Genomic DNA, 17,309 nt, shown 5'->3' on the forward strand with positions numbered 1-17,309 from the left:
TAAGTGGTCCCCCCGAACAGCACTGAAGGGCTCTAGAGGGAGCAAGAGGCTTGTAAGCTGGGAATGTTTGAGAGGAACAAGGGGGGAAAAAATGAATCCCAAGTGACAATATGGTCACATGAAGCTCCTGTGTGCTGCTTTAGTCATCCCTGGGCAGTGTCATGACCACATGGATCTGGGGGTGGGAAGACACACTTAAAATATAAGTGGCTGCATGGGCAGATGCGAAGGGGAATGAGAACAGACGTGCTTTAGGGAAGAGAGGCCACATCTTGAACCTATCACTTCATTTTAATCCACCTCTTTCTCAGGCAAAAAGAGCCGTTGATTCCACTGATGGAATGGAAACATTCATCCAAATGAGGACAGAAAAAAATGGGAGTTAAAGCTTCAAAAGCTTGCCTGTGGTGGCAGGTGGAGGAAAGGGAGGCCAACAGATGATGTAGTTACAATGACTATCTTTTGCTTTTGAGATTTATTCTGATGATCACAGATGTGTCATTAGAGTCATGGTTTTTGGTTTTTGTTTTTTTTAAATTGTTACAGTAAATTATTAGATAAAAAGAAGAACGGAAAAGGGAAAGGAGCCAAGAATGCTTGTGCTGACAAGGACAAAAGGTATAGATGGAAAAATATGAAATGTAATACACAAATGCAATACAAATTATATTACAGGCATTTATATTATATTAGTGAGAGACTTTCAGGTTCTAGTAAGAAAGATTATGATTTTTTTTTTTTAACCCTACTTTTTAGTGCTTATGTACTTACTTTTATTAAACCATGCTAAATGATCAATTTTATACATCTTTACAATTTCTCACAACATCTTCCTGGGTATCTGCCAAAGAGAAGATGTCTACTGCATTTTAATAACATATCTGACTGCATCTCTGGGCAGGATATAATATACACACACTTGCATATTCATTCTCAAATGTCGACTATTATTCACTGGGGCCAAATTTTGCCATTCTTACCACTCAAGCCCCTGAATACTCTAAATGTAATCAATAGGACGAGAAGGGCCAACATAATTTGACCCTCCATTAGTTAAATGCTGTTCATCATACAAGTGAAATATTTTGTAGGTGTTCAAGTTGTGTGTCCAACTGCAAAAAACCTGCACAATTCCAGATTCTGTGCTCAGATGGTGACTCTTTTCTCCTGCCCTGGTGATAGTTTCACACAGTCAGAATACAACTTTGCCTGTTATGTTTGGTCCAGTGGCCACTTCATCAGAAAAAAGCTGCAGCTGAAGTAAGCAGCATCAAAAAACCCCATAATTTGTTTACCATCAGCACCACAGATACCACTGAATTTAAATACGAGAAAAAACTGTTATTCACCTCATCCGCTACCATGCTGTAAATGGTTCACAAATTCTGACCGCCACAACCAACGGTCCACACAGATAAACGCAAACATGGGGAGATGTCAGCAAATTGGGGTGATTGCCCAAAGAAATGCAAAAACTGCCCATGCAAATCAGTTGCACGGGCAACGGATCTGTTTGTGTATTTATATGGATGTTTTGCGGGTGTAAGCGTGTGTCAAGTTGAAGATTTGGGAAATACACCCACTTGCCTCCTGCCAAACCGGCCTGGATCAGCATAAAGGTATACTTTTGAACATTTCCGTCGAGTGTCTCACTCCAGGAAGTTCTTATATCTGTGTTTACATAGCATCTACTTACCCAGAATGAGATCTCCACCGCATTAAATCAATAGGTGTTTTGTTCTGGATTTATATGGGGCCAAGTTGTCATGCAAATGGCTAAAAGTGGCCCTGCTGCAGACTTGAACCCAGCTATGAACTATTGAATTTGGTTTGCAATAAGTTGTGGAAAAGCAACACGCTGCTGCGGGAGTGTGGCTGGCGCTGGCTTCTCCCCTTCCCTTTCCTTCCTAGCTCCCTGCAGCACTACTGAGTGCTTAACCAAGACGTGCACTTCACTCTCTTTTCCTCCCTTCCCATTCTCCAAGCTTTTTTCCAGTTAACAAGTCAAATGCTGTGGTGGAGAGCAGCAGAGCCACCTGCCTCTCCTGCCACAGCTCTGGGGATTCCTGGAGCTAGAAGTCTAGAAGAAGGCTGTGTCTGGGGTGGAATCATTTCAAGGTGTTATTTTGGTGAAGCATATGTACATTTAACCTAAGGCAACACAGAAACTATATTAAGCAACCAAAATTACATAACTGAAATCAAGAAACATTAATAGAGAAGCTGTCAACAAATTGAATTTTATCTTAAGCCCATTATCTGGGGGTTAAGGATAGTCCCTCACAGTCTTCTGGAAGTTGTCTCTGACAATCTTCTTATTTCATAACTCAGAAACATAACCCTAAGTCTGCAAGCTGCAGACATGAAATATCTAAGCAAACAGATGCAGAAGCTGGTTCTATCCTCGGCGTAACTTACAGCTGTTGAAATAAAGCTGACTCAGGCTCTCAGCAGCTGTTGCAGCAGACACATACTGGTGATGCACAGTAATGTTTTGTGCATGCCCCTTGCCATCAGGTGTACCAGCCATGCTACAAGACCCGTCCCACACAGTACATGGTTCCCTTTGCACCGGAGAATGCTCATGCAGGTAGCAGGTCCTACCTAAAGTCACTTTTCCCCCACTTTGCTGTGCTACAGTGGTACCAACATTCAAATCCCTTTCCTCAGAAAAAAAAAAAAAAAAAAGGAGAACATCTTCCTGCTGGAATAAATAAAAAATGCCATCATCCCAGAAATGTGTCACCATCAATTCAAAAATCACATATTCACTTGAATGCTGCTTTTTATCCATTACTGTAGCAACTAACACCTTTAGTATCTGATCTGAAGCCCTCAGAAGAGTGATTCGCCCTTGCACAAACAGGGATCGCTCACATTCTCAAGCATTGCAAGAGTGGGACTCAGCTCACTAAAACAACCACAATTTTTCTCTCTTTTTTCGGCCAGATATTTACATTTTAATTTGACAAGAGTTTGTGCACAGCCAGTTTCACTTCTGCACTGATGAGCGGTTTCACTTCCCAGTCTCATGTGTTGTCATGATGATACCGTCCACCACCTCCTCCAGCCTTGCAGGGGCCTCTGTGCTAATCCCTTCCCTGACCGCCTGACAATGTGTGTGAAAGTGCAGCCGCCGCTGCCGCTGCTGCTCCGCAGTTTGGCTGCGAGGCACCTGATGGCCCTTCTTTGCTTAAGAAACTTGGACTTGAAATGCATTCATTTGAAATGTTCATGTCTAAAATGTTAGACGCAAGGCATCAGTCTCAACTGCATTCCTTCAGGTTCCTTCTCTCAGGTTACTACTTCTGCTAACCTTCATGTTATTTTTCCTGTGAATGTGCTTTAGCAGAGATGCCACAAAAACACAGTTTATTCTGTTCAGAGCAAAAAAACCTGTGGCAGTTGTGTAGCAGGAGATACCAGGTGTGGGTACTAAATGGTCATGGCCATTTATCAGGAAGGGAGCTGCCGCAGAAGACAGGTAGGAGAATAACTGAGTTTATGGGAAAGGACACAAATGAACTATCTGAGGAGAAGAGGCATAGGGTCAAGAGATTCAGGACTGAGGTGGCAAGAATGAGGTCTCTGAAGACAGGGTGTCCCACAATAGTGACTTTAGGGTGACACACAGTAGATAATGTAGACATCAGTCACTTTTGTATGCCAACATCACAATTCACAAACACACAAAACTGCCAGGAATCCCCCTATATTGTGATGTTGTCCAATTTCAGTCTCTTCTGACTATTTCAAGATGTGGTAGGAATTTATTTGGCAGGAAGATTATCTGTACTTTAGCATCCTTAGGTCTAAGTCCTATGTAAATACCAGCTTTTAGGCTTTGTGATGGAGGTGGCATACATGTATGTGTGTGTGAGTGCGTACACCAGAGTTACAACGTCAGACAATATAAAAAAAAGTGGTTTTCCATTTGGTTCTGAAAGACAACCCAAGTGACCTGTTTTAACTGAATTTTTGGGGTGGGATGCCTTCTTAAACTGAAAGCCTGCAGATTAAGTTTGCAAAATGGATTAAAGCATTAAAAGGCTGGGATGGGGGGGGGGAAGACCTTTTAATGGAAAAGCCAAGCAGCTTCTAACTATAAGTGGAGTTGCTGCAGTAACCACTATAAAATTCTTATGAACTTGGGTGGAGACAATAATTACAGCACAGGAAGAATGAGATGCTATGGGGTGCCTGGCCTCTGCAGCAGAGTGGCAGCACAAGGAGATTACAGTTTGAGTTTTAAAATGCAATGCTTATTGTTAAAATATTTGTAAGACTTGAAATGTATATATGCAATTTATACAAATGTACACGTCGCTAATGTTTGAATACAGATTTTGAGAGGGGGCGGAATTACTTTTTCCCCAAAGATGACTTTAATGAAAATCTCTGATGCTCCTATGAGTGGGCTACCCCAAAACCTGAACCTCTGCTTTCAAGTTGTGACCTACTACATATCTGGGAATTCTGATTTTTTTTTTTCAGTGCAATATCATTTTGGTTTTAAATGAAGTGTTTCTCTATACCAGAGCTTGGGCTGTTTGTGAATAAATGTTCAGAAATGACTTAGCCTCCACAAAGCACACCCAGCTCTAGAGTGGAATGAAGAAATGATCATTCAGCAGGCTGCTGTGTCACTGCTGAATGGTTCAGAGAAAGGGAAAAACAGCAACAGAACACCAGATGGAAAGGACAGTTCAAAACGAAATGACTTAAATACAAAGCTACCACCTTCTCACAGAAAATGCCTTGGGATCCTTAAGCCTAATAATAGTCCTTTACCCAGCTATAATTTCAAACCATTAACAAGCTTTTTGAGGTAGAAATTATCACCCTCACTTTATAGGCGATGAGAGAGACATGAAAAGGTTAAGGCCCAGATTCACAAGAGGATTTAGCTGCCTGAAGTGGGATTCAGGTTTGATTTAAATGCTTAAGTCCAAAATTACACCCCTCAGCCCTCCCACCCCCCCATCCAGGTGATGCCTAGCAGCAGCCGCGGTGGATATCTGAGGGGCCTTCCCCTGCCAAACAGCCCCATGCCCTTGAGGCCGCAAGCTCAGTCTCCGGGAAGGAGCATCTCAGCATGGTCGGTTGGCCCTGACTCGCAGCCTGAGCCCTCCTCTGCCCCTTCTCCTCAGGGAGGTTTGGTTCGGGAGCTGCTGATCAGGGCTCACCCACTGACAGTCTCTCACAGTGGCCCCTGCTCCTGCTTTAAGCAGGAAGGTCCCTGCTTTGTAGGACGTGCCTCAGACATACACTTCGCACATCCCCAAAGGGCACCACGGCCAGATGGCTGTGGTGGGGTGGCAGAGTCCTTGACACTGGTGGCCCCAGCGGACGGAGGTCCTCTGGGAGAAGAGGTCCTTCGGGCAGAGGGGTGGTGCATGCATGGCTCTTGGGGATGGTGGCTGCAGCGTCTGGGGTGAGGGGAGATCTCATTCGACTCTTCTCCAAGGACTGCTCTTGTGTTTGACCCCATGATTTCTTCACCTCTCAAAGCCCTGTTCTCATCCTTTGCCTAATTGTCAGACCGGGAAAACCTCGGTGTAATGGGTGTTGTGGTTTTTGGCAGATCCTGTTCTGAAGCACCTCCATTTCATGGCACATTGTTCTGTGAACCTAGAAAAAGCCCTTTGAGACCTGTATTTTGTCTTTCTCCCTTTTTCCAGCACTGGCTTTCATTTGGGACCAGCTCACATCTGGCTATTGTCCAGCCAGATGCTGGCATACCTTGGTGCTCTGGCATGGTGCACGAACTGGGAACAAACATGCTCCTTGCCCTACAGAGCGACGAAGATGATGACCTCTTGGCATGGCTGCAGGCAGCGGCACCAGGTACAGGGAACAACGTAGGTGTGGGTTCACTGGAAGAGCAACATTCTGCTCTGAATGTGAAAGGCAAGGAGCACTTTTATGATTATCAGGACCATTTTAGCAAGCGAGGGACTTCCGCCTGCAGTGGCCTAGAGCAGGTGAACACGAAAAGACAACCTGACAAGTCACTTCTCCTGTAGCTAGCTGAGCATGGGAGTGTGCACTGAGACTGTTTACTTTGAGTTCATTTTCTTAGAGGAAGGACTCCTCCATACCGTCATTACACTAATGCAATGCGCATTGATTTCAGAGCTTGGAAGAGGTCTGGGGTCACTCGATGGATATCCATGCAGTCAGTGATGGGGGAGATAACACTGCCATTATGAACTTGGAACCTGCCAAGTTCCACCAGAGACAACTTTCAAATGTAGAGCAACCTCCATGGCCTCAGATATGGACGCGGCTTTGTTAGAGTTGTGGTGCATAAAGTCTAGCCTGTGGAAACTTTGTGGCCTTGCCAAAGCATTTCCTTCAGTTCCTCCCTAAACTTCAGGGAACTGATGTGCATACACACTGCTCCAAGCACCGCCCTGTTGAAGAGCTCTTATGGCATTAAGCCTTCAAAGCAGCTGCTTCCCTCCTCCTCGCCTCAGTCTTCACAATCTCCTCCCTCTCCCCCAGACACTGCCCGCTCTCTCCCCGCACCACACAGCAGGTAGCTCCCTGTCCTCCGAGGGAAGGGTAGGAAAGGGCAGAAGGGATTTAGGACAGTTTATAGCAGCACACTTTGAGGCCAAAACCTGCTCCTGTGATAAAGGCTCACACAGGAATCCCAACCTGTGCTGAGGGGCAGCAGCTCTCAAAGGGGAGGGGCAGGAATAGCATCAGTAGAGGAAGGAGGACAAGAGACAGAGATTGACACAGGGTGGAGATGAAGGCAATAAGGTTGGTTTGGAGAAAACTGTGTTGAAATAATATGATGGGAAAAACAGGGGAGAAGTAGGATGGGAGAAAAAGATGTGGAGAGTCACACAGCATTAAGATAATAGAAAAAAAAGTCTTTTTTTTTTACTGCTGCTAAAGGGTTTTTAGAAGGGAACTGATTCAGACTGATGAGGGTTTATGCACATGACAGCTGGAAAAGACTCTCCTGACAGCAATTGTAAGCCACTGACTTGCAGCATCCTCACTTCTGCTAATCCTGAGTAAGCTGACAAGAACTGCACGCCATAGGATAGTCAGTTGAAGTTCACTAGCCAGCCCTGAAGCCTAATTCGTCTCTCAGAATGATTTTGATGACAAAATAGCAGCTGTTATTTGAGCTTTAATACAGGTACATACATATATAGCTACATAGGTACACAAAAAAAGAAGTATTTTTTTACCGGAACTCAAGCAGCCTCTGAAGGAGGGCACACTAAAATAAAAAGCAAAATAAAAACAAAGGAAAAAAAAAAAAAGCTGAAGGGCAAACAGATCTCTTGAAACTATGTAACCTTTTCATCTAGAGGGGTACTCTGTTTTCCCTAAGCAGTATGCTGGTATGCCCAACTCCTTTTATCATGGCAAAAAAAATGAGAAAATGCTCAGAGGATAGCGTCTGCCTCATCCTCATTGTTAGCCCGAGTTTCAAAAATGTACAAGCAGAGCTCTGCAGAACCAAAAAATAGATTTATTGTTATTGGACTGAGGGCAGTGGTTCAGCACTTGGCATGGCCACTGTTTACAGCAGTAATGCTCCCGGAGACAGGAAGTTCTCCACATCGCTCTGCCATTATTTTTCTCCTGTTGACGCTTTCTGATCGAGAGTTTTTTCGCCCAGACGAAATTTTAAGTAACCCAGCAGAGAATGTCTGGGAGCTGGCAAAGCCAGCCGCAGTCATGCTCAGCCTCACAGACCACATGATGTTTTTCGAGTTAAACCCCCGCGCGGAGCTGCATCATACATATATTTTCTTACACAATCAGCAATTCATGCAAACCCGGCTGCACGTAGTGAGTGTGTGCCGAAGACGACTCGGGCAGCACTGGCATAATGAGAAAGTCTTCTCCCCTCCCCTCCTCCTGCCACTACGTCCCTGCCAAAGGCCAGCGCCGGCCGAGGCAGCCGTTGTCTTGAAAGGGCTGAGATTGCTGATCAATCTAATGCCGACCCAGGCTTGAAATAGGCATTGGCTCCTGTGCACCAGTGCAGGGAGCCTGCACGCCGAATCCTTTCACAGCTACTCAGTTTACACAGAAATCTCGATTAAAATTAAGGACACAACTAAGCAACCCTAAGTCACTTAAAAATAAAATTACCTCTTCTGGCCTCTGTCTTTTAGAGAAGAATTCACCGTTCAGACCAGGCTGGAGCGAGAAGAGCCCTGTGATAAACACTGACACTCTAACCCACACCTGGGGCAAGGACCAGCAGCGCGACCCCTTCATTTGGCCTCTGCCCGTGGGCGGCAGGGGGTCAGCGGCAGCCCCAGGCGAGCGGCATTGCAGATGCCCGGCTTTCCCACCCCCAGGGCCATACGAGCTGTGCCCGCGCCCACCCGGCGTGACGGTGGGGCTGCAGGATAGCTCAGAGGAGCTGCTCATTTCTCTGCGGCCAAACCACCCTCCCACCGGCCATAGCATCCTGCTAGCGCCGCATACTTATCAATCCGAAGTATAAATAAGCGGTCGTTTTTAAACTCTATCAATTGACTGCTTTTTTCAGTTTTGATTGCTGTTGGATTTCTTCTATTTTCGTCCCGTCTGGCAAGTGCGGCTCATTGTTACTCCAGTATCTGATACCGCGTCCCCTGAAGCATTCCAATGGCTTGGACCAGGACCCAGCGGGCTGCTCAATACTGATTTTATGATCCTGTTGAATAGCATCCTCCTCTGTTTTGCACATACTTTTATAATTTTGAATGCGTTTAAGTAAAAAATAAAACAAATTTTAACAAAGTGCTCAAATAATGCAACCACAAGCTGAAGCTGCACAGAAGGAGCAAAAATCTGACTTCAGAAGACCAATAAAAATAATTGGACTCAGAATCCAGGCCAGTAATTTCTGGGTTTTAAGTATTTTTGAGATTCCAGCTTAAACAGATTTTTCTTCCCCAAAATTATATCCAGAAGGAAGAGTCCTGATGGCAGAAACTTCTGATTATGCTTGGTAATATATTTATCTAGTGTTCTCCTAGCAGCTACACCCGTGAAAAAGGAGTTCTTCTTTGCCTCTGTGGAAATCGAAAACTATCGCAAAACTTATTCATGACTCTAATCCCGGCAGCTAGTAGGAAATACATATACGTAGGCTTAATATTCAGTCCTTTCCAAGACACGGTTTTTAAAAAGGCCTTGCTGGAAAGCTATCATGAAGCTCCAGCTCTCAGCTTTAGATTGACATCTTCTGCAGCAAGCCAAGACACTTCCCCATTAGCTACTATTATGATAACCTATTAATAATTATTTTCATCTGGAAAACATGTTTATTTGTTGGGTTTTTTTAATGTTATGTTCTACAAAGAAGATAGTTACTGGGATTAATGATTCCATGAGGAAAATATGTAATGCTTACTGAGCCACGAAGCTTTCCCTCTCCAAAATAACTATTTATTTTTAATTTTATCCAATGAACTTCTATGGTGTCAGGCTTTTTGCATCAGATTTATTTCATCATAGGAACCTAAACCAGTTCATTATACATTAAGAAAACAGGGTACTTTGCAGTAGTAGTATTTTGAAGTGTTTATGAACGGAGGGAGAAAAATAAAGATTAATTTTTTTTTTTTAAACCAGATAATCAGGCAGGGGGGCTGAGATTGGCTGAAGTTTTAAACTACATTTTTCTTTCAGAAATTACTTACTTGGGCTTACAAGCCAGACGGGCAGGTTTTCCCAGTAGCATTCTCAAACTAGGGTGAGGAATAGTAACTCTGGAGCCCAGCCAATTCCAATGTAAATCTGTTTTGTTTGGGAAAGCGAGCCAAATTGCTTTTATACAACATCTCAATGTTTTGGGCGACCTGCAATATTCTCAGCTCCCATTCCGGGTGTCAAGAAAATCAAGTGCTTTTTTTTAAAATTCCGAACGACAGGCACAAGCAGAGTAACACAGGGCAACTGCTTGCTGTTAGATATGAAACGAATGCTGAAACACAGTTCGGTTCTTTAAGCTTCAGTCGATATTTGGTTGGTGCGTTTGCTGTGACTGACAGGCAGGATCAGACCCCCGAACGGGGGGAATCGCTGTAACTCTCTCACAGTCAGTGCAGAGACGCTTATTTACCGAGATGAAAATGTGGACAATAGTCTTGCGTTTGAAACAGCCGTCAGACTGTCTTGCTAGTTTTCATTTAAAGCTCATGGAAGAAAATGTAAACTGTTTATTAAAAATGTCAAGAATGACAATTTCAGGCTCTCTCAGAAGGGAGAGAGCGGTGGCTTGCTATCGGTTCAGCAAAGGTTTTAATGGGGATGGTTCCACCTGGGCGATAACCGACGCACAGGGAACTGTCACCGGTCGAAGCCGTCCCTTATTCTCCAGCAGTGATTTTAAATCACCCGAGGTACACAAAGAGCGTCCACTCTGACCGTAACCGACGTGAACTTTCAATCACTGTTCACATAAAACTCCTGGCATTGCATTATCACTGGTGGCAACTGAACTTATTCAAACTCAAATATTACACAGCAAACAAAGTTTCGGTTAATTTTCCTCTAGTGAAGTATCAAAGGAAGCAATGCCCTTTGAAGCAGCTACCTTATGCTTTAGGCTTTATACAAATTCAACAGAACAGCACCTCAGAAATCCCGTACCAAACGCAAACAATCCCCACCTTTGGAAAACAATCCCCAGTTCAAGGAGTAAACAAAAGCATATATTAGTCACTCGTTCCAAAGATGGGCAGCCAATGGAGGTGATGAGATTTAACCTCGAAGACTGACTAATAGCATGCAGCGTTCCCAAATCACCCCATCGCTTAAAGGATCCTGAGCACCTGAATATCATACAACATACAAGGTTTATGTCTGTGTGCGAGTGACCGGCTACTAGCAACCCCTTAGAGCAGGGTAAGGGGCTCAGCGACGTGCCCTGCCAAGCTTTTCTGTATGAATAGAGACTGTTCTCTCTCAGCCACTGGATTTTGACCTTGAAACTCACACAGTTCACTGTTATGATTTCTAGCTTCATTACCATGGCCAGGAACTGAACTACAGGTTTGTTTTTATTAGCTTCTCTGCCACTTTGCCAACTATTCATTTGAATCTTCTAAACAGTCATCTCTGAATCATAATGCAAATTCCATTTACTGAAAAGGTGGTACCTTTAATATAACAAATGAACATGTTTAATGACTGATACTTTTAGACATTACAGCATCTCTCATGTTTTCAGTAAATGGATATAATTTTCTCTGCATTACCCTATTATTATTCTTTGCTAGCATTACGAAGCTACGTTCTCAGCTGCGGGTGTTTTCCACCAAGTGCATTTTGAAGACAGCCCAAACAGCATGATTTAAAAGACATCTCCCTCTGTATCCCACAGCATTTTGAGCTGAGGATACAGAGGGACTGGATTGGTATTTTATTCTTAAACTGTATTTACTGCTTGTACCTATGTTTCAACAGGGCCATCCTCTTCTACAATTGCTGACTTTATTTGTATTGGAAGAATATCTACAGATGCATTTCACTTCAAAGCAAAATAAAGGATGTTGTGTATAATCAGAATAACTTCCTCGATCTGAAGCCATGTCCCATTTGGAATAAAACATTCTGAGACCGAGTGAGCACAAGTGGGTCACCTTTGTAACTCTCCTGAAGCATGCTCATAACTCCGTGTTCGTAAGAGCCATGCATGCACCACACATCAGGAGATGGCTCGGATGCTCACATGGGGAGAGAGGGAGTGGAAAATGATGAGGAGGGGTCAGCGAGCCCTGAGTACTCAATCTGGTTCAGAGAGACACCATCGCACAAATCGCTTGAAAAAGCAGTATACAGAAGCCTACTTAAGTGCAGTAGACGCTGTCTTTTTGATTTGTGAGTGGTACAGCACTGAATTGTCCCTAAATAACACCGTTGTGTTTGGAACACCGTAATGTTACATTCTGATTTTACTTAAAGATATGAATGAAACGGAAGAAAAATATGTAAGTAAATATCATATGAAGTCACATGGAAGATGCGACAGTTTTTCATTCTTAACCTTAAAAGAGAGAGGCTGATCTTTTTTATGAGCTTTTTCTGAGCAACAGCTCACCGGCTTCTCTTCTGTGGGTTTGACGGAACCCCTCCAACCCATGCAAAGGGACTCCACTTACAGTAACAAGGGCAGTAATGCAAGAGGAGCGCTTAAAATAATCTTGTAATAGGAAGGTAAACATGACTGCTTGGAATTTATGGGGCTTCAGATTATGGACCGGAGCCAAAGAGGGAAGTTGGGAAGGGTCCTTCTGTTGATTTTATGGGCTTTTGGATCAAGCTTTGTACACCTGCCCACTCACAGATTACATGAGCTGCACGTATCAAGTACTATTTTCAGCTTCCTAACAACATTTTTATATATGCTAGCCTAAGTCAACTTCAATTCATTTGTTATTTACACTCATGAGGCCTTTTTATTTACATACCAGTAATTACTGGTTATCATAGAGATACAGCAAGCTCATCTGTTCTGTTCTGGTCTATCCTATACTTCGCAGGAGCACATTAAATAACAGGACTACTGCATATTGTTCTACATCTATTTCAGAGAAAGAAATGTCAGAAAAAGGCCCTGTGCCTTCATCAGGTCGTGACGAACCTGCAAAGTTTTTAGATCTATGCAGGAATTACTTGTAATTTTAGGTTGACTCTCTCTGTTACAGACACCTGCTTTTGCGGAGAGTGCCTGAGAGCCCCAGGACAATCATGAGTCTTTACACAATCTGAAAATTCTCATTTTAAATTGAAAATATGCTATTTAAACTTAAACATGGGTAATACTGTGCTGTTCTAAATTTGACAGGGTGGATTCCAGAATCAAAATGTGACTTGCTGTCTATGTGATTTTTTCTTTTCAAATGAGACTTTACTGTTTAACAGCAGAAGTAACACAGACGACGGGCTAGGATAAAACAAGGAAAAACATATAGCTAATTCTGTGCCTTTGGAATTGGCCTACACCAGATCTTGCAGTTTTCCCTGCTGCAGAAAACTCGCCGTCTTCAAATGCCCTCCACGTAACCAGAATCTGACATAACTGGTGAACATGACTAAAGTGTAATTGAGAACAAACACATACCTCTTCCACTTCTACCCACGAATCGGAGGTCATTGAACCTTGCTACTTGGTTTTTCATGGCGGCTGTGGCATTTCTGAGTTCTGCAGAGTAGTTTTCATCGTTTCCAGCCATCACCGTTACCAGCGTCCCATCGGGCACATCTCCCAAGGCCACCACCTACGAAATCAAGGAGCAGAAGCCTCAGCTTCCCTATACAGCATTTCATTTGGGGTGCAGAAGATCAACAAGCAACATGATAAAATAGATAAAAGCAGCAACAGCAAACACCTGTGTGGACTAAGAAGCTGTTTGGGGAAAACAGGAATCGTTTCCATTCCTAGTTTGCAAAGATACAGAAAAGTTTTTACACCAATGCACCTCTGAAATACACAGCATAATGTGTACTCTGACATGAAAAATACATGAAATAAGCTTTCAAAAATATATTTCTGTAATTGTCAATAATTAAATTCAAGTAACAGGAACTGATTCTGGTCCAATTTACATCAGTAGCATTACTTTTAAGCTACAGCAGAGTCAGCACAATGATGGAAACGTAAAATTCAAGAGAAAACAAAACCAAGCCAATCTTCTCATGGATGCAGAGGCTCAGAGTCCCTACAGCTGCACTAGTTCCCTGTCCTTTCCTCCCACCGCTCTGAACAGAGCTGCCCCAGCATAAATTCAAAGTCCATGGAAAAGCAGGCCTCGATCGAATGTTTAATCACAACTTACTGAACAATTTCTTTTTTTCCTTTAGAAGCATGAAAGCAAATCACTGACTTAAGACCTCACCCACAACCTGATGGATGGAAATCGTGATCTGAACTAATGAAATCTGCAGTCGCTCAAAGGCTTTCACCTGGTCCGAAATGTTTGCGCTGTAGCTCCTTGGTACCAGCATCTATCAAACAAATATTTAGGAACACAGGATTCGCTGCATTTTTGATGAAATGTGCCAAGAGATATATAGATTTCTAACCTTAAATTTTCTGACTTGTATCTACAATGTTCACACTGGGTAAATGATGAAAAATTTAATTTTATCTTGTCTTCTTGAGCAGGACTGAATTCTCAAAACAATTTTGCCCTGCTACAATCGAATGGATGTCTGGTGTGTCTCTTGATTTACTCTGGCAAAAGTAAAAGCTTGAATTAGGTCCCCTATCATGCTTTTTTTAGATCCCGTTGCTTCTCCCCCAGTTAAGATTGCAGTAGCGACCTCAGGACTACTACCAAAAAAAAAAAAAAAAAGAAAAAAGAAGGAAAAAAAGCTAGCTGGTTTTTATTTCCTCTTTTACACATTCTAAGAGGAAGTAGTCCTGCATCATGTCCTCTGAGTTGCAGCTCAATATTTTTCCTTCCTCTTAGCATTTTCTAGCTTATGTCCATGCAGTCTTATTTCTATTAGTTTCTAATCACACTTGTTCCTTCCAAACAGGATCAGCAGCTCCTTTACTTGATCTGTCTCTAACGCTTATTCCCCAGCCATAGCTACCTCCCATAATATGAAAGAGGTCTCCAGTCTCAGGTATTTCACAGCCTTTCCTTCTACAGGAGCCTGTGTTTCTCCCTTCAGTGCTCTCCCATTTGTCACCGATAACCCTTATTTTCACTTCCACATGCAAAGTTAAAATCACTGTGTCAAAATTCCCTCTTTACGTATCTATTTCAACTTCCTCTTTGCCATTCCTCTGCGGCCCTGACTTTTGGTTTTTTGTTCTCCTCTGTGCGCAGTAATGCATTTCTGTGGCCTGTGCTACGCTCAGCATTGCGCTTTTCAAATTTCCCTGGTCTTGGGATAAATTAATCCCTGCTTGAAATGTTTAAGCTAAGAAGCCTTCTCCTTGCACAGGGCTGTGTGAGGCACGCTGGCTCACAAGATCAGCAACTGCGGACCCAACATGCTCACCCAGTTCTTAAAAAGTTACCATAAAACATTAATGCATGTACCTGTATTAAAGGCACAAGAAAGGGAAAGGGGAAAATCAGGGCATTACCCTCACCTCCCTGCAATGCAAATGTTTGCATGTTCGTTTAAGGAAATATATGCCAGCATTTTAAGGGATGAAAAACCTTCGTGAATCCAGGGTCAGTTGCCTCTTACAGGACAAATATTTTTCAAATTACATTTTCAAATTACACTGAAGGCATCCTCAGCAATAAGGCAGGTGAATAAAATGTTACGAAGAAGTATAAAAATTACACAGCCCAGAAAAGAAACTGGAGTTAAAAGTCATGGGCAATAGAAACAGAAATACAAACATTTACATTAGAAAAGACTAAACAGATAATTTGAGACTTGCTGACCAGAGTTATCTAGTATCTCTTTAGCTCTTAAAAATATGTATTTCCAGAGAAGAGACAAGAGTATCAGAGTTGCAGCACTGCTGGGTATCTAAACTACCTACTTCTGCTGCATCAATCAAACAAAATTTGCCTTTTAAATTAAGATTTAGATTCTTTCTTAACAGCGTTTGCACAACGAATCTATATGACACCTTATTAGAGTTATTATGTATTCTTTTCTAAATTTCTCAGAATCATTCTTTATTTTAGAAAAAAAAAAAAAAAGGATGGAAATTATCATTTTGGTTTGAAATAATACCCCGATCCTAAAGATCAAACATCACGAGTGAATTTTTCTAAGGAAACGTGAAGAGAAAACTGTCTGTCTCTCTCTTTTTATTGATGCAATGGCTGTTAGCAAATACTTGATAAAACTCAGCGCGTTTTTGTCAGATGCAGATCAGATATGGGCAGCACAGGGATGATCGGAACTAAATTTTCTAATTCCTGTTCCGAATGATCCTAAAAATTACGACCTCTAAAAACGCCTTTGCGAATATTCAATATTTCGTATAAAACCAATAAGATAGTTTGTCACATATAAAACAATTTCAGGACTCATTTCTCAGCGGTCCACGGCAGGAGCGGGTTTGGGGCGGGGGGGGGGAGGACGAGGAGCACCGAGCGCCCCGGCAAGCAGGTGCCTCCCAGCCCCACCATTTCAGGGGCTCATAAGGAAACGCTCTCCTGTTGTGGGGTTTTTTTTCGGTTGGGGTTTTGGTTCTTTTTTTCCCCTTGCGTATTCCTAGGTTAAACTATCTCAGGGTTACAAACGGTTGCTTTCGCCTGTTTGGAGAGCCTGACCCTTTCCCCTGTTTGCAGAAGCCGGGAGCGGGTTTGCCAGCCAAAACTGCGCTGCGCCGCCCGCGGGCGGGGGGCGAGGACAGAGCGCGGCGGCGGGGACCTCTCGAAACCAGCCCCCGGGGGTTGTTTCCCGCGGGCAGTTCTCACTTAAGAGCCGCTTCATGTCCCGTGTCCGTGTGTCCGTCCCTCCCCCCGCCTGCCCCCTCCGTTCCCCGCCGGGAGATGACCGGGGCTGGGAGCGCGCCCCGCGCACGGTCACGCGTGGCACGGCGGGGAGCCGCCGCGGTGGCCTCCGCCCGCGGGGGACCCCCAGGAGAAACACCGGCCGCGTCTGGGGACTTCGCATAATCTCCCTTCCCGGCGGGGCGGAGCGGGTTTTCACGGCTGTTCCGCACCGTGACTCTGCCTTCCAGGAGAGGAGCTTCCCGAGTAATTAGCAGCAGTTGCCTAGTGCGTGGGTGACAGTGTAATAATTAAATCTAAATGTGCGGATTTAGGAACTGACCCTGCCGATTAGTTCCTCCCTTTCCCCAGACTCATAGATGCGTGAAACTCTCCAGACATCATAAAACTTTTCCCTAAAGCCGCCTCCTCAGCAGGATTTCCCAAAGCTCTGGGAGCTGAACTGATTCCCTTCTCCCTCATTTCTCCTCCCCCCAAAAAACAGCGGAAAGACTCGGGTCTGGTCGCCTTCAAAAAAGTTTTGCTGAGGCGGTCGGTGTTTAGCAGCGACCGCAAAAGAAAGCCCGAACTTTACAAATCCCGATGCTAAATCTAACCCCGGGGCTCCTAGGGAGCTGCACGTCTCTGCGCTCCCGCCTCGGAGAAAAGGATAACGAGAATAATTACCTGTTCCTTTCCCTGCTCGGAAACGTAGCTACATCAGTAGCTAGAAAACCAGTGCGTTCAAGAAGTCAGCGACAGACCCAAGTCAAAAAAGAGCGTGAGCAAGGCGGGGGTGAATTTTGCCAGACGCCTGGAAGCAGGCCGGGGAAGGGAGAGAGTGCCGCTTTCTGCGGGGCTCTGGGAACAGGAGACGTCCGAGCGGCCGCAGGGTCCGCCCAGGGTAGGCCCCCACAT

At 44.0% G+C, this 17,309-nt stretch overlaps 1 protein-coding gene across 3 annotated transcripts in view; it reads right to left on the reverse strand.

Moving 5' to 3' along the window:
• RUNX1 (RUNX family transcription factor 1) overlaps positions 1 to 17,309 on the reverse strand; it is a 175,679-nt gene that overhangs the window by 57,938 nt on the left and 100,432 nt on the right. For all 3 annotated transcript variants that reach the window (XM_074858292.1, XM_074858293.1, XM_074858291.1), the window contains exon 4: positions 13,097 to 13,253. In XM_074858292.1, the coding sequence (XP_074714393.1) occupies positions 13,097 to 13,253 (157 nt within the window). The remainder of the gene's footprint in view (positions 1 to 13,096; positions 13,254 to 17,309) is intronic.

Source organism: Strix uralensis, chromosome 2 (assembly GCF_047716275.1).
Source record: "Strix uralensis isolate ZFMK-TIS-50842 chromosome 2, bStrUra1, whole genome shotgun sequence".
Classification (NCBI taxonomy): Eukaryota; Metazoa; Chordata; class Aves; order Strigiformes; family Strigidae; genus Strix; species Strix uralensis.